This window comes from Pinus tabuliformis, chromosome 7 (assembly GCF_031772625.1).
Source record: "Pinus tabuliformis cultivar Carrire ecotype Pingquan chromosome 7, CPIR1, whole genome shotgun sequence".
NCBI classification, from domain to species: domain Eukaryota; kingdom Viridiplantae; phylum Streptophyta; class Pinopsida; order Pinales; family Pinaceae; genus Pinus; species Pinus tabuliformis.
In genome coordinates, this window is record NC_142293.1 from 299,633,157 (window position 1) to 299,656,846 (window position 23,690).

At 36.9% G+C, this 23,690-nt stretch overlaps 1 protein-coding gene across 1 annotated transcript; it reads right to left on the reverse strand.

Annotated features, from left to right (window-relative positions):
• Positions 1-20,391: 20,391 nt before the first annotated feature.
• Positions 20,392-20,742, reverse strand: LOC149247047 (uncharacterized). The gene has a single exon (XM_089443218.1). The coding sequence runs from the start codon at positions 20,740-20,742 to the stop codon at positions 20,392-20,394; it is 351 nt and encodes a 116-aa protein (XP_089299344.1).
• Between the last annotated feature and the right edge of the window lie 2,948 nt (positions 20,743-23,690).

Genomic DNA, 23,690 nt, shown 5'->3' on the forward strand with positions numbered 1-23,690 from the left:
GGCATTGAATGATTCTGTGGCGATGTCAAGTTGCATCCATCGTTTTGAATTTGCAGAAGCAGGCGTCTTTTGGGGGTCTGTGTAATGGGGAGGCTCGTGTCTTGCATGCTTTTTATGGGGCATTTCTTTTACTGGGTCTTTCAGAGTAATATTGCTTGATCTATAGTGTGGAAGCCATCCATTGTCAAACAAACTGTAAGTTGAGCAGTCCGGCTAGGAGAAGAGGCGCATGTATATGTATATTACCTCTTGGCATCAAGAATCATGGAAGAAGAGAAGATAAATATTAGATAACTGTTTGAAAAGACAGTACCATATTGGCCTTCCTGGAGTTGAAAGTATTAAACAAATCTTATTAAAAAAATCAACGCTGAGAATGAGAAATATTTGATAACTTTATCCTAACTCTTCTTTCTATTCTTCTCTTTTTTAATATGTTATAACAATTAGCACTATATTAATAAACAAACCAAAAGAACTAGATTAAAATATAATAATAATATAACTATTAATACCACAAAAATATTAATTTCTTAATACATAACATCACTAAAGATACTAACATAAAAATATTAATGAAATTCTTAAAATGCATACTTTAATAAGATATGTTACTAGTTTAATAATAATACAATCCTAATATAATAACCTCTCTTCATTACAGCCATATTTAATTCATTATAGTTTCCCTTAATACCAAATTAATAATTTTTTTCTTTTTATTAGAATATAATAATGATGATGGTATGATGATGATGATAATGATTAACGTCCACTAAAATCAATGTCTTATTGGACCTCAAGAAAGAAAAAGAATCTAACTGTGATTCTTCAAACTCTTGTTTCTATGATCAAAAGGAAGGGAAAGAAGGGCTCCAAGATCACTATAGTTGGGTTGGTTTAATAGGTCAAGAAGATTGGAAGTGTGGCAGATGTTGAGTGTGGATGTGAGTAAGAGCCGGACATTCTAAAAGGAGGTGTTTTTCCTATTCCACTTTCTTAGTATCACAAATATGACAAATTCTATCATGCGAGGGAATCTTGGGAGTAGACCATTACGTGGTTTCACTTCGAAGTTCATGAGAATTAGTTAACATTCTAGAAGGAAGTGTTTTTCCTATTCCACTTTCATAGTATCACAACTCCGACAGATTCTATCCTACGCGGGAATCTTGGGAGTAGACCATCACATGGTTTCACTTCGAAGTTCATGAGAATTAGTTATTGTCTTAGCAATGTTCATTTTTTTCTAAGTACTGGTGAACACAGAGAGATAATTCTGGTTATCGAGGGCAGGGTTGATCACCTCTTTCTAGTATCTTACCTTCCCTTTAGCCTCCATCTCCTTACCATCCCACAACTTGTCCTTAAAATTAAAGGTAATAGTATCTTTGACACTATCCTTGCTACCCATGATGATCTCCTCCTTAATCCCCCAGTGGTTGAGCCAAGACTGGGCATCCTTATGCCACCCACGCTTAAGGAAAAGGTGGGGGTTTTGCCAAAAGTTAGTAGCAATTTTTGGGAGCTTCTTGGAGTCCATCTTGTAAAGCTTCTTCTTATACATCAGATATCTAAAAACCACCCACGCTTAAGGCAAAGGTGGGGGTTTTGCGAAAAGATAGTAGCAATTTTTGGGAGCCTCTTGGAGTCCATCTTGTAAAGCTTCTTCTTATACATCAGATATCTAAACATGTTCCTATTTTCAACGTGGGACATGCCAACTTCAATAAGAAGATATGATAGGGAGTATTTCCCTTGAACTTGAGGTTGTATATTATGAATTGTTTTTGAATCATCTCAATATTTCTCCATTAGTGTCTAGATATATTTCAACCCCAAACTTCACATCCATATAAAACAACCGAGTGACTATAATAATAATTTTTTTAATAATAATAATAATATATTGTATTAATACAATCCTCTTATATTAATAATAAAAGTTTAATACCAATATCACCTTTTCTTATAATATAATATTCATAAGATAAAATTGTATTATTATTGTAATAATTAATTAAATAATAACCTTAATTTTGGTTAGTAAAGTATTAATCTCTTAACGTGAGCTCTTTTACTATAATTAATAGTAACTTAAATATAAATTCAATTAATTAAAAATATTAATTTTAATAATTATTCTTATTTGTTACTGAAAAGAGAAAACATAACAAAGAAATATCCTAATACAAATATTAATAATATAATATAATTATATTGACATTATATAATAATTATCATATTTTTTATAATATTAAAATTAATTTAATATTGATAATGATGATGATGATTAGCACCCATTAAAACCAATGCAGTCTATGGGACATCAAGAAAAGAAAAAAAAATCTAATTGTGATTCCTCAAAATCTTGTTTTTGTGATAAAAAGAAGACAAAAAAATAGTTGGGTTGGCTTAATATGTAAAGAAGATTGGAAGTGTGGCATACGTTAGTGAATTGAGAGCAGATGTGAGTAAGAGTCAGACACTCTAAAAGGGAGTGTTTTCATCTTCCACCTTCTTAGTATCACAAAACAGATTATATCATCCTAACGAGCCTTGGGAGTAGACCACTGCCTGGTTTCACTTCGAAGCTCATGAGAATAATTAGTTCTTATCCTTGCGATGTTAATTTTTTTTTAGCGTTGGTCAATGGGGAGAGATAATTATGGTTATCAAGGGCGGGGTTGATCACCTCCTTATAGTATCTTAGCTTCTTTTTACCCTCCAACTCCTTATCATCCCATAGTTTGTCCTTAAAATTGGAGTTAATAGTATCTTTGACACTATCGTTTCTTCCCACAACTATCTCTACTTAATCCCCCAATGGTTGATCCAAGACTGGGCATCCTTATGCCACCCGTGCTTGAGGTAAAGGTGGGGGTTTTAACTAAATCTAGAAGCAATATTTGGGAGCCTCTTGGATTCCATGTTGTAAAGCTTCTTCTTATACATCAAATATTTAAATATAGTCATACTTTCAATGGGGGAGAGACCAAATTCAATCAAGAGGATATCATAGGTAGTATTTCCCTTGTTCTTTAGGTTGTAGGTTATGAATTGCTTTTGATTCATCTCAATCTTTCTCCACGACTCTGGATATACTGGAACCCCAAAATTCACATTCATATAAGACAACAAGGGTGACGAGAGTCTGAAAGAGGATTTTTTTTTTACTCCAAATACAAATATCAACCAACTTATAGTTGTTTTCAAGCTCATAATAAGTTTTCCAACCTCCAATAATCCTTTTCTTGATGTTATAATTCTTGTTGAGCTTATGAGGAAAGACAAAAACCAAATATTTGTAAGAAGAAACCTGCTCTAAACAATGGTTATCATAGAGGAAACTACCATGGGTGGTCTTTTTTTATTTAATGATCATGACTTTAGTCTTGTTGATATTAACTGTCATACCCATCTTGGAACAGTGGACATGAAAAGTCTTAAGCTGCTTCTCTAGGAGATCATGGATTTTTGCAAGAAGAATGATGTGATTAGCATAAAGGAGAAGAGTAATGATTATACCCCAAGCTCGATGCCCTTGAAACCTGCAGTTTCCAGACACTCCTCCAGCGTATCGATGTAAATGCCAAAAATGGTAAAGGATAGGGGACACCCTTACTTAACCCTGATATTGTTTTTAATATCTTTAGATCGCCCTTCATTGGTAGATCACAACAATCCTCAGTTCAGGAGGAACCTCTGTTCAAGTCTCTCCCGAAGCTTATTTCTTTGAACAATGTTGAAAGATTTTCTAAAGTCTATAAAGCAAAAAAAATATCAGCGTTACTATTGCATCATTCCTCTACAATAATCCAGATGACCAATAATCAAATAATATTAAATAAATTATTAAAATAATCTATTTATTCAAATTTTAATAAATAATTTTAATTTATAAACTTTTTAATATTCCCATTATAATAAATACAAATCTTAACCCTAAAGTCTATTTCTCCTAATTATTAGCTTTAATAAAATTGGAGTCAAACTTCCTTAACGAAGAAGTTCTTTATTATTTGACACCCATTTTTTTTAATAAATTACAAATATTTTTTTAAGAAAATGGACATTTACACATTCTATATGGTCCATTTTACACATTGAAACCATGAATTCAAACTATAAAAACTTACCTTCTCAATTTTTTTTTGGTTAAATATTTTAAACCCTTAATATAACTACTAGTATTCAATCAATTGATTTTTCACTTACATCTACGATGATGACTGGATATAATTACAGTATTCAATCAATTGGTCTTTCACTTACATCTACAATGACTTGACTGATTGCCCATCTAATGATGACTGGGCTATTTGCTAATCATAGATTAATAACTCTAATAATTGGGAGCACTGTTCGTTCTCTATATAATTTTTATTTTCGAATCACATTATAGATATTGTTTGCATCTTTTGCAACAAAGTTTAAAGATATAATTTTTTATTTTTTATGTCAATGTTGTTCGCAATTTTTTTAAATGGATCGACAACATTACCTGTTAAAATGGATTCCAGCTGACATGACGAGGATTTGTCTCTTACCATGGCTGATGTCATGAGGTACACACTTACATTTTAGGTAATGGATTTTTATTTTAATAAATTTAATAATATTAACTTCCCCTCCCAATAAAAATAACGTTCAAGTAAAATTTAAATGAAACAGCACTCCAATCAAATTGCACAATCGTTTAAAAGACAGGGTGAGCTTGAAATTCCAAGCCCTGCTGAGACGCTCGTACAACTCAGAGAAGGCTGGCCGCTGCACTGCAACTTGAAAAATGGAAATATGGAATTAGGTTTTTGTTTATTATGGTTTATTTGTTATAAATTTTTGGATTCTTTGAGTTATATATATTTTTTTCTCTAATTTGTTTATAATTATGTAGTGATAGGTTGGAATTACAAGTTTGATTGTTAATTTTCTAAAATTTAAATATCTTTAAATTGACAAATTATAATTATGTAGTGATAGGTTGGAATTACAAGTTTGATTGTTAATTTTCTAAAATTTAAATATCTTTAAATTGACGACGACGACGACGACGGCGGCGGCGGCGGCGGCGGCGGCGGCGAACATTGGTCTTTCGGACGTAAAGAAATAAATTATTTATTTTGATTTAAGATTTTATTCCTATGCTCAAAAAGCTTGGAGAGAAGCCTTAATTTTGACATTGTAAAACGCTAGGAAAGTCATTGTGAAATTGAGGTTTAATGTGGGTTGTAAGCGGGGCACTCTAAGAGGAAGTGGTTTTCATCCTTGATGTTCGTATTCTCACATATATGGCAAATCCTTTCAATCCATGGTGTTTTAGGAATTGTCCAACTACCTATTTCACTATGGAACTCATGAGAATTCGTTCTAATCTTTGCTATATTAATTTTCTTCTTTGAGCTAATTAAAATAGAGAGATAGTTTTGATCTTCTAGAATGGAATTGATGACCTTCTTACAATCAAAAACAATTTTAAATTATAAAAAATTATAATTTGACTAAAAATTGTTTGACTCCATTCCCGTCAAAAATTCCAAAACAATTTAGTCAAATGATTTATCCTTTTTAATTATTTTTTCCAATAATACATCTTCATTATTTGTTTTTATTATTTTTTCCAATAATACATCTTCATTATTCGTGACAATGATCATTTTGATTTCATTGTCAACTTGATTTTATTTTCAATAATAGATGGTAACTGGTCATGACGGTGGTCATTGTTCGTAATATAGTACCACGTAATTTGTGCGACTTCAATGGCTTTCCTCAGTTGCTGCAAACAAAAATATATATCCAATGACTAGTGCCAACAATATGTCGACAAACACCCACATACGGAAATCATTTCACAGCTGGAATTCATGCCCCCCAATATCCCTACATACAGAAGTGCATCCACAAATGAAATTCGCTTCCACTCCCCTTCGTCGAGAAAATTTCCACAGTAACAGGAAATTTCTACAATGTTAGCCACGTTTGAGTGTTTCCTTTTAATTTTTGTGGCAAATTGAAAATACATATTCATTGTCATACATGTAACAGTAAGGAAAACAGGGCTATAACGATGTTAAAATTTTGAAGAATGATGGAAAAAGAGCAATGGATTTTTTTTTTTTTTTTCAAAAAAAATTGTTAGTTTTTTTTTAAATGAGTTAAAATCATATTTTCGAATGGATAAAATTTATATAACTTTAGTGGAGTTGCGTGAATATATACATGAAACTTTAAAAAAATTATAATTTAATTTTAAAATATAAAATAATTAAATTATTGTTATTATTATTATTATAAAATTTTTTATATTAATGTCTTTTATTAATTCATAAAGTTAAAATTTTCCAAGTATATTTACAAAATTTGTGGTTTTATTTTTAGTGGATTTGTTGGTTAGCAATTTAAAACTCAAAAATTGAGAAAATAAGGATAGGGCCTAAGATGATTAGAATAATATGACAAAAAATCTAAAATATATTCATTATAACAAACACCCAATGATCATTCTTAGTCGTGTGAGTTAACTGAAGCTGGATTATCTATATCTGCTCCAGGAGACAGAGGCAACTTGTAATCGTAGTGCATGTGTCCTTCCTTGTGGGCCAATCTGTCATCCAAACGCTCCAGTTTCTCCAATGAGTGCGATGTTAATTGCACCAAAGGCTCGTCAAGTGATCATGAAGTTGCTAATGAGTATGTTGAAGGTGACCTAGGATTTTCAGGAACTCATCCCATTCCTCCTGATGAACTTTGTTAAGTTGTTGTATGCTCAAGGGGAGGTACTAAACTAGTGAGCCTAAAGCACTATGAGGATGGGAAATTGTTTGACCATAAGAGGAATACTGAGGAGCAGGAGGAACCAAGGTGACTGGGCATCACGAGGAGCTCCGACAAGATTACTCTCCTCCCTCCTTGATTGGTAGATCCGTGTATACCACCCCTCCGCATAGGAGGCATAGCATCATTGAAAATGACCACCCAACTGTCAATAACCCCCACCACCACGCAGAACCAACATCCCTCTTTTAGAGAGAGTCTGTTCACAAAATACTAGGACACGACAATGCATCTTAATTCGAGACCCCATCACCACAATGCTCCCTAGTCAATGAGCCACCAAGAGGCACGAAAGCCTCGACTATGGCCACGACCTTTGACACAGACAAGCAAAAGAGAAGGTTGCCCAAACATAGAATCATCTGAAGGACAAGACCAAGGAACAACAAACATGAAATTGAACCAAAAACACTTCCAAAATGCGAATTACATCTTACCTAGCCTCCTATTGACACCCGAAGGAACCAAAATATACCCTTATCTCTAACAAATCTCAACAAAAAAGAAAAACTAGGAAACAAAACTAACACCAATTGAAGGCACCTCCAGACTTTAATTCAAACATAAATTACCCATAGAATAAACTACAAAATGCTCAAAGGAATAGTATCAACAAGATTAGCTCCCGTAGAATGATTATGGGTTACAGGCGAAGGATCACCATTATGAGGATATGCATTGTGTTATGGATAATCTCCGAACAAAGGGTCTAGATAACCCTCAATATGCTCCATCTTCAAATAATGATGATTCAATATCATATGGTTTTGATGATCAAATGGAATTGAAATCATTTGGTACATGATGTTCATAATAATGTTAAAACTTCTACATGTGTAAACCCTAGTATTGAAGCTCAAAAATAGGGGATTTCTAATGCTTTGTCTCATGACTCTATCCCTCATGCGGTTATTGATGGGTCGATCTTGACTTGCCTTCAGTCTCCCTCTATTGAAATAGTACGGGAAGGGGAAGATGAGTTACACTCTTCTGGGAAACCTTTGTCTACCCCTATCATATTTAGTTCATTCCAAGGGAGGCTCTCCTCTCCTATTTTTGAGGATTCAAAATTGGGTTTATTGTCTTGGATGGATTCTCTTGTGTTGAACCTTTGACCATTAAAAAATCCTTCTTACCAATAATTGTGGCTATTGTAAGCCCTAATTCGAGGAAGAATGTGACTACTAGAAAAACGAAGGGTACAAAATTTAGAAAGGTGTCCTCTTTCGCCCAACTCACCTTTGCATTACACCTGTCCTTTGTTGAGGTTGAAGAAGAACTGACTCTTCATTCCATTGATCCTTGTTATATTTCTGGAGAAATCATGGTCTATGATTTCTCTGAATCCTAGGTCCTTAGATGGATTCCACCCATCAGATTCCCACCTTAATGATCATTTTGTCTTTCAATATCAGGGGATTGGGATCACCCTCAAAAATATGTTCCCTTCACTATATCTCAGCTGCAAAGACCTGTTCATGAGCCCCAGTATCACAACAAGATTTTTGAGAGTCCCAAGGCTATGAACTTTGATGATAAACTTAGGGTTCATACAAACATAAGAGGTGACAAAGTTGTATGCACAGTAGGTCAATTTCTACTCATGCCACCTTCAAGAAATGGACCATATCAAGGCATAAAAAATACCACTCTTTTAGCTAGCTCAAGGGAGGGAGTTGCATGAAAATTAAATTTCTACTCTAACTGAAGGAATGAAAATGTTGGGTGTGTGTTACATTCTTTCAACGACTAGACACATGTGCAAGGGGATCATAGGGGGGGTGAAAACCCCCCCTATTCATTGGTCTAGCGCAATAGGGGGGTCACAATGGGGGCAGTAGCTCCCCTGTATAAGGTCTGAGGCAATGGCCCGAAATTTTTTTTTTGAACCCTATATTAGTGGGCGAGCCTACCTATGGTTTTGTGCATGGGTTTTTCACATGGTTTTGGGCATAATGGTTTTATGCCTATGGTGTTTTGGAGATCTCCTCAAGGGAACTGCAGTTATGTTCTAATTGAGGTTTAATGGATTGCGGTTTATGAATGCTTCGACATTTATATATATGTATTGTAACATTGATCCGGATTTAAACAGGAACGCAATAGATTACAGAGATAACCATAAATACAGAGATGCGATAACCATAAATATAGATATGCAACGGAAATAATACTTCATTTCATTAATGGAAAATACTGAAATATGTTTACAAACAGAAATGGAAAGAAACCAGCTAGGGCGATGGTAGCTTATCTCTGAGAAGAGATGTGGCGGCTACATGCCTCTGAACTGTTCCAAACTGTGTTACAATGAGGCTCGAAGGCCTATTTATTGTTGAGAAACAATGGAAAACCCTTCACATCCCGAAACCTAACCCTAGAAGATGAAACGCCAAATTGTGGGCCCCGTTTGGGTAAATTGGTACATCAATTTCCCGGGGTCGTAACTTTGGCATACAATCTCCGTTTGACGCGTACGATAGCTCGTTAGAAAGATCTATCCGAGTACTACCACTTTGGGAGGACCCATGTTGCCCCAGAATCCCAAAAAAACGTCGTTTACGGCCTCAAAACGGCTCCGGAAGTTCAGGACCCGAAAAACTGCTAAAAATAGTAAACTGTGCTACAATTTAGGAAACTGAAAAGACTGAAAGAGACAGTTGTGGGGGTCCAAATGGGTTGGTGGGTGGCCGCCAACATCCACCTGGATCATTCCTCCCCCCTTAGGAAGCAATGGTCCCCATTGCGTTGAGTTCCTCCATCTGCTGAACTTGTCCTGCAATCTCTGATATGTCCAGTAATGGTGGGAAGCATGGTTGACAATGGTCCATATTGAACACTTGGTGTAGGCAAAGGAATGGAGGAATGATGTGCTCCAAAGCATTGTTCCCCACAGCCTTGGTACTGCTGTAAGGACCATGTCGGAGTGGTCTGAGCTTCTGATGGATTTTGGTAAGGCGTTCTCTCTGTCGATGCAACCAAACTTTGTTGCCCACCTGAAACTTGTGCGGTACCCCTGTGGGTGACGAGAAGTTGTTCCTGTGTTTTGTCATGACCGTATCCCTTTGTTGCTGTTGCTGCGTGGAGGAACCTTTTGCAGGGGTCATGGATGTAGCAACGATCTTCCCCTTACTTTGGGAGTGAACCAGACAAATGAATTTCCTGGTCTGTGATATGAGCTTGCTGCCTTTCTTGGTAGTGATCAAAGATGTGGCAGTAGGTGGGGCTACCTCCGGTATCCTGTATAATGAATTATTCAAAGAAATAATGACAGCAAGAGGCCTAGACTCATATACAGCATGTCGCCTCCACAAGTATGGCTGGCCTAATAATACATCACAAACATCCAGAGGTGTAACATCACATAATACCTCGTCTGTGAAGGGCTTGATGCTGTAGGGAAGGTGGCACTGCTGGAGAACTTTGAGATCTCGTCCTTCATGAAGCCACCCGATACTGTATGGCTGTGGGTGTGGTGTAGTCGGTAGGCTCAACCGCTTCACGACCTCTGCTGAAACAAGGTTCTTTTGGCTGCCACTGTCGACAATGAATTGTAGCGGCGAACCCTTCACCCACATCTGTGAGTGGAAAAGACGCTCCCCTTCCTCTGGATTTTCGGGCTCATCTTTCTGGATCTTGGCGGTGGCAACAGTGGCGCTGGGATCCGCATCAATGATCTGCTTCCCTTTGCCATTCCCCTTGTCGGGTTCTGGCTCAAGGTCGGAACATGCATTTGATTCGAAAGCCTTCAACTCAGCCACCAGTGACTGCTTGGTCCGACACTCACTTGTGTTATGAGTGGGACTCTTGTGGAACTCACACCACTTTCCTGTGTCCTTCCTTGGCTTCGTGGTGTTGTTCTTTTCTTGCGGCTTCGACGGGTTGTCTTGGGTCACCCCGCCTTGGCTTTGTCCTTTGGGCTTCCGATTTGCAGATCCAAAGTCTCGCTTCTTCTGTTTGAACTTTTGCTCGATTTTGACAGCATATCGGTATGCTGTGCCGAGTGAGGAGATGTTCAAGAACATCATCTCTTCCTGGATGTATCTGTGTAGGCAGCCGCGGTATTTGAGTACCAGATGCAGCTCAGAATCTTTGATACCCAACTGTGTGCGAAGGGTATGAAAAATGTTTGTGAACTCTGGCACATCTTGGTCTCGTCCCTGTCGTAGTGTGGTCCATTTGATGTATTTTTCCTCATAGCTTCCGACAGGGTAGTACTGCTCCTTGATGGCATCCCGGAAGTCATTCCAAGTGGGTGTAGCTGAAAATAGTGAGCCTGTACTTTCATCCTTCTGCTCGCAGTAGGTTTCCCACCAGTCCTTGACGTGGGGGGCTGCTTTGAGAAGAGCGAAAACAATCTTTTCCCGACTTGAAAATTCATGAACAGAAAAATACCCATCTAGCAGATTTAACCATTTATCTACAGCATCTGCGTCTATTTGACCTTCGAAGATGGGGATTTCAAAATTAACTTGTACCTTAAACGGCGTGGCGTTTCCAGAGTCGCTGTTGGAAGCTGATGCGTCGCCTCTGGGTAGCCGCTGAAGGATCTGCGCAAAGCTATCCATCATCGCGTTCCTTTGCCGCTCGAGCGCTTCTTCGAGCAAGATTTTGATAGGATCTCCTGCCCCCTCGTCTTTCTTCTCATCCGCCATGGGAGGCCGTCGGGATTTGCGAGGCTGGTCTTGCAAAGGTTCGACCAGTTCAAGCCCTAACTCCTTATATCCCGACCTCGTTGGGGACATGCAAAGAAAAACAGAGACAAAGCAGACCCTCTGATACCACTGATTCGGATTTAAACAGGAACGCAATAGATTACAGAGATAACCATAAATACAGAGATGCGATAACCATAAATACAGATATGCAGTGGAAATAATACTTCATTTCATTAATGGAAAATACTGAAATATGTTTACAAACAGAAATGGAAAGAAACCAGCTAGGGCGATGGTAGCTTATCTCTGAGAAGAGATGTGGCGGCTACATGCCTCTGAACTGTTCCAAACTGTGTTACAATGAGGCTCGAAGGCCTATTTATTGTTGAGAAACAATGGAAAACCCTTCACATCCTGAAACCTAACCCTAGAAGATGAAACGCCAAATTGTGGGCCCCGTTTGGGTAAATTGGTACATCAATTTCTCGGGGTCGTAACTTTGGCATACGAACTCCGTTTGACGCGTACGATAGCTCGTTAGAAAGATCTATCCGAGTACTACCACTTTGGGAGGCAACATCGGTCCATGGACCCATGTTGCCCCAGAATCCCAAAAAAACGTCGTTTAGGGCCTCAAAACGGCTCCGGAAGTTCAAGACCCGAAAAACTGCTAAAAATAGTAAACTGTGCTACAATTTAGGAAACTGAAAAGACTGAAAGAGACAGTTGTGGGGGTCCAAATGGGTTGGTGGGTGGCCGCCAACATCTACCTGGATCAAACATTGAAAGGAACATAATGAGAAATCAATTTGGTAGTCCCAGTTTTGGTATAATATCTGTGTACTTGTTTTATATTCTCAGCATTGTTTATTTTATGTTTTTAGAATTTGTCTACAGGTAATTTATGTACAGGGTTAAAACCTACTGAAAAACAATTGCTCTAATTTCATAAATGGAAAGTGACATTCATCAAATTTAAATTCTAACCCTAGTTGCAGGAATGTAAAAGTTATGCTAATTGCAGGAGAAAAATGTACTTGTCTAATTGCAAAATGTAAATCTTGTGCTACTTGTAACAATTTGAGTCATTAGTCTAATTACAGAATGTGAAAAATTGCTTTGAAAATAAATGAATCCTATGCAAGAACAACACTTTGTAATTGAAATCCTAAGAGTATGAATTCAAGAAATAGGCCTAACCTGCTTTGCATGGAAAAATCACCCTCTTAATCATTGTGTTCAAAGGGACTTGACTAGAGTAACATAACTCATATGCATTTCATGAGAAAATCATCATTATCATTCAATTTAGAAATATGTCACCTAATCCTAATTGCAAAATTGTGCTTGCAGTGAGAAAAAGAAAGGTTCAAAGTGGTCTTGTGTCTTACTCAATCATTAATTCAAAGCCTAGGGGTCATTATTCAAGACTAAGGGACAAAAACCAAGCCTTTGGAGAAAATCTGTCCAAGCTTAGGGACTGCTACATGATTGCTACAAGATGCCACAGGATTACCCTGTTTTGCTACAAGATTGATCCTGTGAGCATCCTAAGGGTGGAAAATGAAGTTTTACGTGGTGCAGTGTAGGTAAGGGTATAGGAGGGCTTTGTGAGGCCTTTTCCAGTCCTAGTTCCTCTAAGAGTCCCATCTTGCACAAAAATAAATGTAGATGGTGTCCCTCAAATAACCCAAAAATATGGTCTCGATGGCAGAATTTTGAGGGGAGTGTGGGATGCCCAAGAAGAGGTTGATGATGACAAGGGGGATGTAGGATCTATGTGCCAACCCTAGAAGCCACTGATAGTACCTGCAAACCAACAACAATCCATTTTCTTTCACCCAAAATGATAATCAATTTGTTGTGAAATAAGCTAAGCAAGAGAGGATAACTCAAATTTTATGAAATCAAACAAAGAAGGATATTTTTTCATTGAGAACCATTTCACCTCACAACATGCACCTAACCTACATACATGAAAAATTGAAAAAGATGATTTTAACTCCTAGATTGTGGAAATAGAGTATGCAAGAGATAATGAACTAAAGCCTAGAAAATTGCAACGAAAAGTATTCACATATATTTTCTTACTGCTTTGGACTCCTCAACCACACTTCCAATAAGAGAGGTGGTAATCAAGCCTACAACCACAACTTTTCTAGCAAATAAATCCTACTCAAATGAGGAAGGAAAATTTTCTACTAAAACAATGCATAAATAAGATACATAAAGAGGAACTAGAACCTCTAGGTTAGGCCCTAACCCAAGGGGACTCAAACCCATGCAACAAACTAAGATGTGAAGCAATATTATACCTTTCATTAACATAAAATATAATTTAGATACATCATGCAATGATAGACTCAAGCTCCTATTTCTTAATAGATCTTCACAGCTCAAAAATTCCAATCCTAATGATCCCTTTGGCTTATTTGTTTATACAAACAGGATTGAGGGGTAGTCTCCTTGAAGGGAGGTTTGCTTCCCTCCAAGACATGGAAAAAAGTGGATATATCTCCCTTATATCCTCACATTCATTATATTTCATTGGCTTCTAGTAGACCTCGTGTAATATATCAGTGTAGATGAGTTATTATAGGGATCACTTCAAGTCAAAGGAGAGTAAATGTAGGGGAGAATCCTCCTATAGTTCCTCTAGATGCCTCCAATGTCCCTCTACATCATAAATGTAGTAAAAAATGTTATTTCATACACATTAACCACATTAGGCTATGAAGCATGACAAACATCCTTTAATCTTCCTATTAAACACATTATGGCCAAAAAGATGTTAATTAATGTGGGAAAAGGAGAAATTATAGGTTGGACGGTGGATGAATGGGCTTATAATATACCTCTTGATGGCACCCATCACCTGTTTTTGTGCTCATATAGGAGATGATGGTTAAATGGAGAAGGGTATGTGATCTATTGTTAAAAAAAATACCCAAGTGGAATATATGTGTGATTAGTGCATCTCACCAGTCGAGGGGGTTGGCGGCCTTTTGGGATCCCAGACTTATTAACCTTCAGAAATTTATTTCATTTGCAGGGATCATTATGACGGGATTTCCTACAGGCTCTAATACTCATTTATGCATTATCAATATATATTCCCCTTATTCTGACCGAAATAAGTTATGGGATCGTATTGATCAATGTGGTTCGATGGATCTTAGTTCATGAATTCTCACTAGAAATTTTAATATGACTATGTATTTTGATGACGTTTGGGGGGCTAAGAGAAAGGTGGATGTGATGGGGACATATTTTAGAGAAAGGATTTAATATAAATATGATGATGGAAATAATCTTGTTCCCAAAGACACCCACAGGGAACAATGGTCATATCGGGCCATAAGTGATTTCAAAAAGACTGCATTGTTTCTTTGCTCAAGTATATTAGGCGAGCACCTTGATAAATTTGAACTCATGGGTTATTTTTTCAAATATCTGTGATCATGATCCCATTTTCGTAATGTGGTCAGGTGAAAATGATTGAAAGGATTTTATTTTTAAGTTTAACCATTCTTGGTTAAAATAAAAGGATTTTGATGATCTAATCAAAACCTCTTGGAATAAGCCTCTGACTTTTCTGGTGCATAGCAAGATGAAAGTTATCACTTCCAAACTAAAATTATTAAAGAAAAATGAAATTCAAATATGGAAACGGAGGAAAAAAGGAATTAATTTGAGAATTTATCGACATAGACTATGAAATGATGACTTTGAATGACCCGTCAGATCACATATTATTTATCATAGATCACAAAGAAGATATTATTGGTTTTTGAGGAGAAAAATAGGAAAATTTTAAAGATTTAGGAGGAGGAATGATGGCTGAAGAGAAGAGCCATTTGGGTGGCAGAAGGAGATGAGAAAACCAAGTTATTTCATATTAATGCATCAGAAATAAGAAAGAAAAATTCCAATGGGGTATTTTGGATGGACAAGGTAAATATATCACATCACAATCACAAAAATGACAAGAGGCGATGAATTATTTTAGCAAAAAATTCAAAGAAAAGGAAAATTCAAACTATACAAATCAAATGGAGGTCATCCAACACATTCCAATAATATTTGATGTCAAGGATAGTGATCAATTGGGGAGGAAAATTTCTATGGGGAGGAAAATTTCTAAGGATGAAGTAATAGAGGTCTTGAACACATGTTCCAGGGATAAAATCCTTGGCATAGATAGATGGTCTGTGGAGTTATTTTTACATTTTTTCTATCTGATGATTAATGATATTCATGAGGTCAAAGAGGAATCCCATATTCTATGCTCAATTACAGGCTCTATTAATGCCACATTCATTACCCTTATTCCTAAAATTTTGAGGCCTTATACCTTTGTGGATTTCAGGCCCATTTCATTATGTCACTCGGTGTACAACATGATTTTTAAAATAATTTCTAATAGGTTCAATTCCACTTTGTCAAAATATATTTCTCCAGAGCAATATGGTTTTCTAGACCAGAGACATATACAATATGCAGTTGTTATCATTCAAGAATGTCTTCATTCTATTAAATCCCATAATATGGAAGAATGTTTATTTAGGATAGACTCGGTTAAAGAATATGATAGTGTGGACTAGGAATTTTTATGATTGATTCTCCATAAGATTGGGATGAGAGTATAGGTTATAGAGTGGATAATAGAATTTTTTATTTCAAAAAAAATTGTGATCATTCAATAATGGCCTTCCTAAAACATTTTTTAAGGCATTAGGGGGTGTCAGACAGGATTGTGCATTGCCTCCTCTTTTATTTCTTCTATTTATTGATAGACTAAGCAAGAGGATTGAGGATTCCCACTCTAAGGGCTTAATTAAAGGTTGTCGGTTGATAACAAACATTCCTTACACATTTTACACTTGTAGATGATGTCCTCTTCATGGGAGAGGTCACAGTTACATAATGGTATACTTTAAATAGATTATTTATTCTTTTAGTGAGGCATCAAGCTTATTTATGAACAAAAACAATCAACATTGATATCGACATCCAAAGATGAGGCAATGATCATGGAGATTACTAGAATCAATGAGGTATGTATGATCTATATGGATGATGGTTTTTGATATCTCAGTTTTATGTTCAAACCAAACAATTATGGAAATAAGGATTGGGATTGGATGATTAGAAAAATTGAAAAGAAGTTGACTTTGTGAAAAAATAAGTGGCTCTCTTTGCGTGGGAGGTTGATATTAATGAAGTTTGTTTTACATAATATATTAGTGTATTGGATGCATCTCTAAAAGTTGCCAAAATAAGTCATCCGTAAAATCAACTCTATCATTTCCAATTTTCTTTGGGTTGGGCCGGGTAACATGAGAAAAATACATTTTCTTCACCTTATCAGGATTTCTCGTGAGGCGGAGGTCGGTGGTTGGGGTATAAAGGATACAAAATGTTTCAGTGGGGCATTATTGATAAAGAATCTATGGAGGGATTTAAGCGACAAGGGTTTATGGAAACACATTATAAATGAGAAATATATAAAAACCAAAAAATATGATATTTAGATTAGAGAAGGAGCACATGAAAAAAGGAAATATCATATATTTTTTGGACTATGATGATGTTTAAAAATTTGTTACTTGGGAGTCTTCGATGGGAGGTGGGTTCAAGTATAGAGGTCGAGATTGGATTGGATGCAAGTAAAGGTTTTTTTGGTGACCATTCTATATATTCCCCTCTTCTAAGGCATATACATAACAGTGGTATTTTATTTCCTAGCCAAATCTATGTTGATCATTTTTATTTTCCCGTTTCACACTCTTGGCTTAATGCTAGAGAGATTGACCTCACAGAACCTTTATCTAGTGAATAGGATAAGCATATTTTACATATAAGCTTAGTAGTTATTACTCAATCTAAGGAAGGGGATTATCTATCATGTGAGGTGTGTGTACATCACAGGGGCTTCACTAGGGGAGAAATACCATACGACGTGCATTCATATTGGGGGATATATATTGAGGGGAAAATGACATAATATATTAGGGGATATATAGGGGGTAAAGGGTTTTTATATTAGCAGGTATAAAAAATGGAGCTCAAAGTTAATGACAAAATATAAAGGGGTATAAAAAATGTTAATGAAAAAATGGATACCTACAATATCTAGTGAAAATAGGGGTTTTTTAAATTGGGAAGGTGTATTGGATTTGCATTGGTAGGGGTTAAATAATGTGATTTTTAGAGGTATTTTCCAATATGTAGTCAAATTGTTTAGTATTCCACGAACGCATGTGATATGTTAGAGGTTCATTGAGTGAAGCCCCTGTGGTGTATATGAGGGACAAATTTCAGTGAAATAGATATACACTCTGGTCTCTCTAGATAATAGCTCGAAGGATGACTATATATGGTTTCAAAAATATTGGAAATGGGTTATTCCAAAAAAAATTAAAATGCTTTTGTTGGTTGGCTTTACATAATGGGATTCTCACTTGGGAAAATCTTCTTAAAAGAGGTTTTCTAAGACTTGTGAGATGTTATTTATGCATGAGAGACAATGAGAATGTGGGACATCTTTTTATCACATGTCCTTTCGTGATTTCGGTTTGCTACATGGTTATGCATATGCTCAATCTTGTTGTTGTTTGGGATACGGATTCGATTGAGAAATGTTGCACTCATTGGTTTGAGGAATACAAGAAATATAGTGCTCTATCCTTTTATATTCTTTTGGGAATATGGAGAAGCCGAAATGCAAAGCTTTTTTAACAAAATAAGACAATTACGAGAGGCACATGTGTGATTGTTTATTTTTTTAAAGAGATAAACCTAAGAAATAAGATCCTGACTAAGAGATATATCCAATTTAAGGAGGTTTGTTGTAGATTCCTAGTCGGTTTCTTTGATAGGGCATCATCATAAATGATTTGTGGTTGTGGAGCTTATATTTTCCCGAGCCTTAGAATGTTTTACCACTTCTAGTGGGCAAGTGGAACTAGTACTAAAAGTCATGTTGAGCTTATATTGGTTTGAGGAATCCTCATATGCACTAACTGACTTGGCATTGATGAGATACATGTGTTTGGTGATTCAAAATGGATCTGTTGGCTTGATGGTGCATGACCTAGGTTCAAGGTTGGTTGCACTAACCAACAAAACCCTAAAATTTTGGTCCTTTTGGCAACTACTTGTATAGCACAGGCTACAGTCTCACCTGAAGCAATATTTGGGGATGACAAAACCATGTTTATTCATCCAGAGGTCTGTGTGATGGGTTCCTTCGACTTCTAGGGATTATTCTTGTCTTCTTGAACCCTAACCATTTTGGAACAGATAATATACATAAATCTTATAGACAACAATTATATCTTCGTGAAGGTCATTAACTAGTGATAATATGCATAATTTATATTGATCTACCACTTTCACATATTAGAGAAACATTTTTTCATATACTTTCAAATATAGAGCGAAGACACATAAATTGAAAAAATAAATACAAATAAGCATATACGCAAGGTATGGATTAAAACTATCTTTTATTAGATGTGATCTTCAAAATACAGACTCTTCTTCCCTGCGCACTCAGCTGCAGGGGCTCATGCACTCAACTTGCGGACTTACCAAGGTCTCTACGTACTCAGTTGCAGGAGCCTTCTCCTTCACCTAAGTACATGAAACAAACTTTCATGCCTTAGCTTACTTGCCCAAACAATGATATTCCATCTTATTATTCATCTCCTAGACTCGCTATGACACTTTTATTTATAACCTTTCCTTTTACAATATCATGGTCTGAAAATGATGGGCGGATCACAAAACCTTCTTAACACCTAACAACCTAAGGGACTAAAGCCCCTCTGACTCTTAGTATCTTCACGCTCTGCTTCCACAAATCGCTGAGACTTTACATTTTTACAAAACAAGAAATACAAAATTTAACCCCACAGATCCCATCCCAACAGGCTCCCTACACAATTTGGTGACTCATCCTCAAGTCACACAGCTGGCACTTCAATTCTCACTTGGATTCCATGGATCTCAAACTTCAAAACCTACAGATCAGTTGTGCCCTGCACGGTGGGATATACTTTGGGAGCCGATTCTTAGGGTCATCCTCCTTAGCATCCATCTCTTCAATGCCTCCGTGCCATTCTTCTTCATCCAAATCAAAGGGCTCATGTGGTTTTCGCGCTCTTTCCATCTTACCCTTCCACAAGATTTCTGCGGGAATTTTTCATGGTGATTGCCTCACCAGAACCTGTTGTGGCTTCTTCTATTTCTTGTCAGTTGCAAAGGGCTTAGGCCTAGGATATCTCGACATTGTAGATAGAATTCCCATAGGAACAAAGGGTGTTACTTCAACTGAGAGTGTGGCTTCAGAGGACGCTGCTTCTGTTACATGGGGAGTGGCAGTCATTCTCTCAAAGATGATCTCACGGTGCCAATTAGGCAAGTTGGTGAACTCCAACTGTGCTAGAATGTCCTCCCAAACCTTCTCAGACATACAACACTTGTCTTGGTAGCAAAGTTTAAGGAAAACTTGTTGGAAGAAAAGTGTTAGAATGTGGGGCAGCATACCATATTTATAGGAAAATTCGAATTTGGATCTAACTGTTCCGTCCAAATCTGTATCATTAATGCATCTTTGGCGACAGATTTCCAAAGCTTTTCCCCATAAATGTGCCTTCCCCACTCCTCCTAATAGAAAATTTTCCATCTAATCATCTATAGTGCTTCCAACGGCTACCTTTTGACCAGGCCATAAACAACCTTTGTGGTGCATGTCCCCTCGATGCCCTACTTTCTTCCATTGTGTGGTCCTGTTACTTTGTCTTTCCCATTTTTGGGCAGTGTAGTTTATAATCTCGTACTTCCTTGTAGTTGCCTGGTGTACTAAAACTATCCCACCATCATATAGTCATTAGGCAGGGGTGGGATCACCCTTGTACAAATTCAATTGACTACCATTGACTCTGCCTGGAAATAATTCTCCATTCATCTTCATGAGTTGAACTGCGCCTCCATCTATAATTTCTTTTACTACATAGGGTCCAAGCCAATGCATTTGAAACTTTCCAGGATTTTTTTTAAATTTGATGTCATATGATAATACCAGATCATTAACCTGGAAGGTGCACTGCTTTATATGTCGATCATGCCATGCCTTTTTGCGCTCCTTTTGCATTTGTTGGTGAAACCCTGCTAAAAACCAATCCTCCTCCAATTCCATCAGTTGCACGAGATATTTGTCCATAGTATCATGATTAGCCATATCGGTGAGTGCTACAATCCACAGACTCGACACAATATATTCCATGGGCATCATAACCTCCTACCCATAGACCAATCTGGAAGGGGTTTGGCCTCTCCACTTTTTACAAGTGGTTCTATACGCCCACAGGATGGCTGGTATGTGCACATCCCAATTAATCCACTTTGTGTTGCAAACCTTCATCAAAGTGCTCTCCAAGATTTTTTTGAAGGCTTCAACCATACCATTAACTTGAGGGTGGTAGGGCGTAATCTTCTGATGATAAACCTGGAATTCTTCAAGCATCATGACAATCATTTTCTTTAAGAAGTGTGTGCCCCTGTCACTCATTAATATCTTAGGGTAGCCAAATCAGGACAAGATAAACTAAAAAGGAAATTTCGCAGTGGTAGCTACGCTACAGTCCTTTATTGGTTGCGCTCCCGCCATTGCGTCAAGTATTTAGTTGTTGTAATAACATATCGTGCTCTGGTCTTTTTTCCTGGTGGCTGGATCAGACCCACAAAATAAATCGCCCATTTATCGAACACCTGCAAAGTTATCTATCTATTTAAGGGAAATTCGTCCCTCCGCAATGGTCTCCCTATCCTTTGCTAAGCATCGCATGCCCTACAATACGCTTTAGAATCCTTATGCACTGTTAGCCACCAAAGTTCCACGTGCAAGATGTTCTACATAGTTGTTTTGTCTACATAGTGTCCTCCTGCCACTCCTCCATGTGCTTCTCCGAGGATGCTTGATCGTTCAAAATTTGGAACATATCAACGCACTATTTCATCGGAGCCCATTTTATATAAGTGTCAAGTGATCACAGCAAAATCAGTAGTGTGAACCACCAAATCCTTCTTCTGATGTGTGGAATATCCTTTTGGGGTTGTGCCAGTTGTTAGAAACTGGATTATATCAGCAAATTGATCATCTGCGACATGAACAGAAAAGAGTTGTGCTTCGGGCATGCCATATTCCAAACTAGAAGGCTCATCACTAGTCTCAATCTGGGATGGATGATCGGGACCAACATTCAATCCTTCATGCATCAAAATCACCTCAAAATTGTACTCTCGAAAGAGAAACAACCATCTCTAGATCTTGCCCCCAATGAAAACATTTGTTGGCTTGATGAGGCCTGACCCAGGTACAATGCTGGTTTCCCTAACCAACAAAACCATAAACTGTTGGCCATTTCGGCAACAACCTACATAGTGCAGGTTGCAGTCTCAGCTGAAGCAGTATTTGGGGATGACAGAACTAGGCTTTTGCATCGAGAGGTCTGTGTGATGGGTTTCTACAGCTTCTAGGGCTTAGTCATGTCTTCACAAACTCTAACCCTTCCAGAAAAATTAATAGCAATAAATATTATACACACCAATTATATCTTCATGAAGGTCATTAACTAGTCATAAAATGCATAATTTATATTGATCTACCACTTTCGCGTGTTAGAGAAACATTTATTCATATACTTTGAGATACAAAGCAAAGAAACATAAATTGTAGAAATAAATACAGATAAGCAAATACACAAGGTATGGATCAAAACTATATTTTATTAGATTTGTTCTTCAAAATATAGACTCTTCTTCCCTGTGCACTTAGCTGCAGGAGCCTTCCCCTTTGCCTAAGTACAGGAAACAAACTTTACCGCCTTAGCTTACTTTCCCAAATATTGATATTCTAACTTTATTATTCCTCTCCTAGACTCATTATGGCTATTCTATTTATAGCCTTTCTTTTTACAATACCATGGTATGCAAACCATGGGCGGATCTCAAAACCTTCTTAACACCTAACAGCCTAAAGGACTAAAGCCCCTTTGACTCTTACTATCTTCACACTCCAATTCCACAAATCACGGAGACTTTAGATTTTTACAAAACATGAAATACAAAATTTAACCCCAAGTATTCCATCCCAACAGGAACATTGGTTGGGTTCTGGGGCTTTCACATTTTGAAATTTTGTTAATCTCTAATTGAATGCAATGTATTACGACACTAGATAATACTTTTAAGAGATTCTTGCCCATATATACAAGGAGAAAAACCAAGTATTGGATTATTTTTCAAAGGAAGGGTGCTCAAGATCACCAAGAGAGATCAAATTCTCATATGTTATCAATGGAACACTACAAAATTCGGTGAGTATGAAAATTCTATATATGCGATGAGATAAATTCTACAATTTTTTTTTATCAATTGTCTTGCCTTTTTTGTTGGTCAACTGTCTTGTCTTGCATTTTTTTGTAAGAAAAAATTGATTCTTAAGATGCAATAGAAAGGATGTAATGATGAAGATAACGATATGTATTAGAAAGATATTTTAATAGAAATAAAGACAAATAATTAGACTTTATGTTATCATAGAACTTTTTCGAGAGATATTGTAATTAAGGATACAAGTAGGATGATCATAGACAATGTCAAGCATATGTAACTACCTTTTACTAAAAAAAAAAGGCGAACAACATTACCAACTAGAACCACCAAGAGGTACTTAACCCACGCCACAAACACTAAGCATAATTTATAGAGTGTCACACTTTTCATCTCCTCCCAAAGGACGCCACCTAGGAAGCCATCCAAACAACATTCCAATGTCACCAATGTATGAAGGTAAATTCCAACAAGTCACAGAGCTCGAGCTCCACCAAAGTGCCAACCCTCCCTAGATAGAGAAGACGAATCCACCAACAGAAAAAAACACTATCGATACCCATAGTTTCCATTACATATATCACTTCACTCCAAACTATTAAACTCAATTAATGCCAACCTATGTGATTGCAAGATCTCCCACGCTTATGCATGGGAGTAAATCCCCATGATTTCTTTACTGAAATACCATATGCTCATGATAGCCCCTCAATATACATTATCCTTGGATCTGTGCACCCCCATCGCGGAGAAAAATAGCCACATTATTAATTAGAATGGGAAAAAAGAGATACC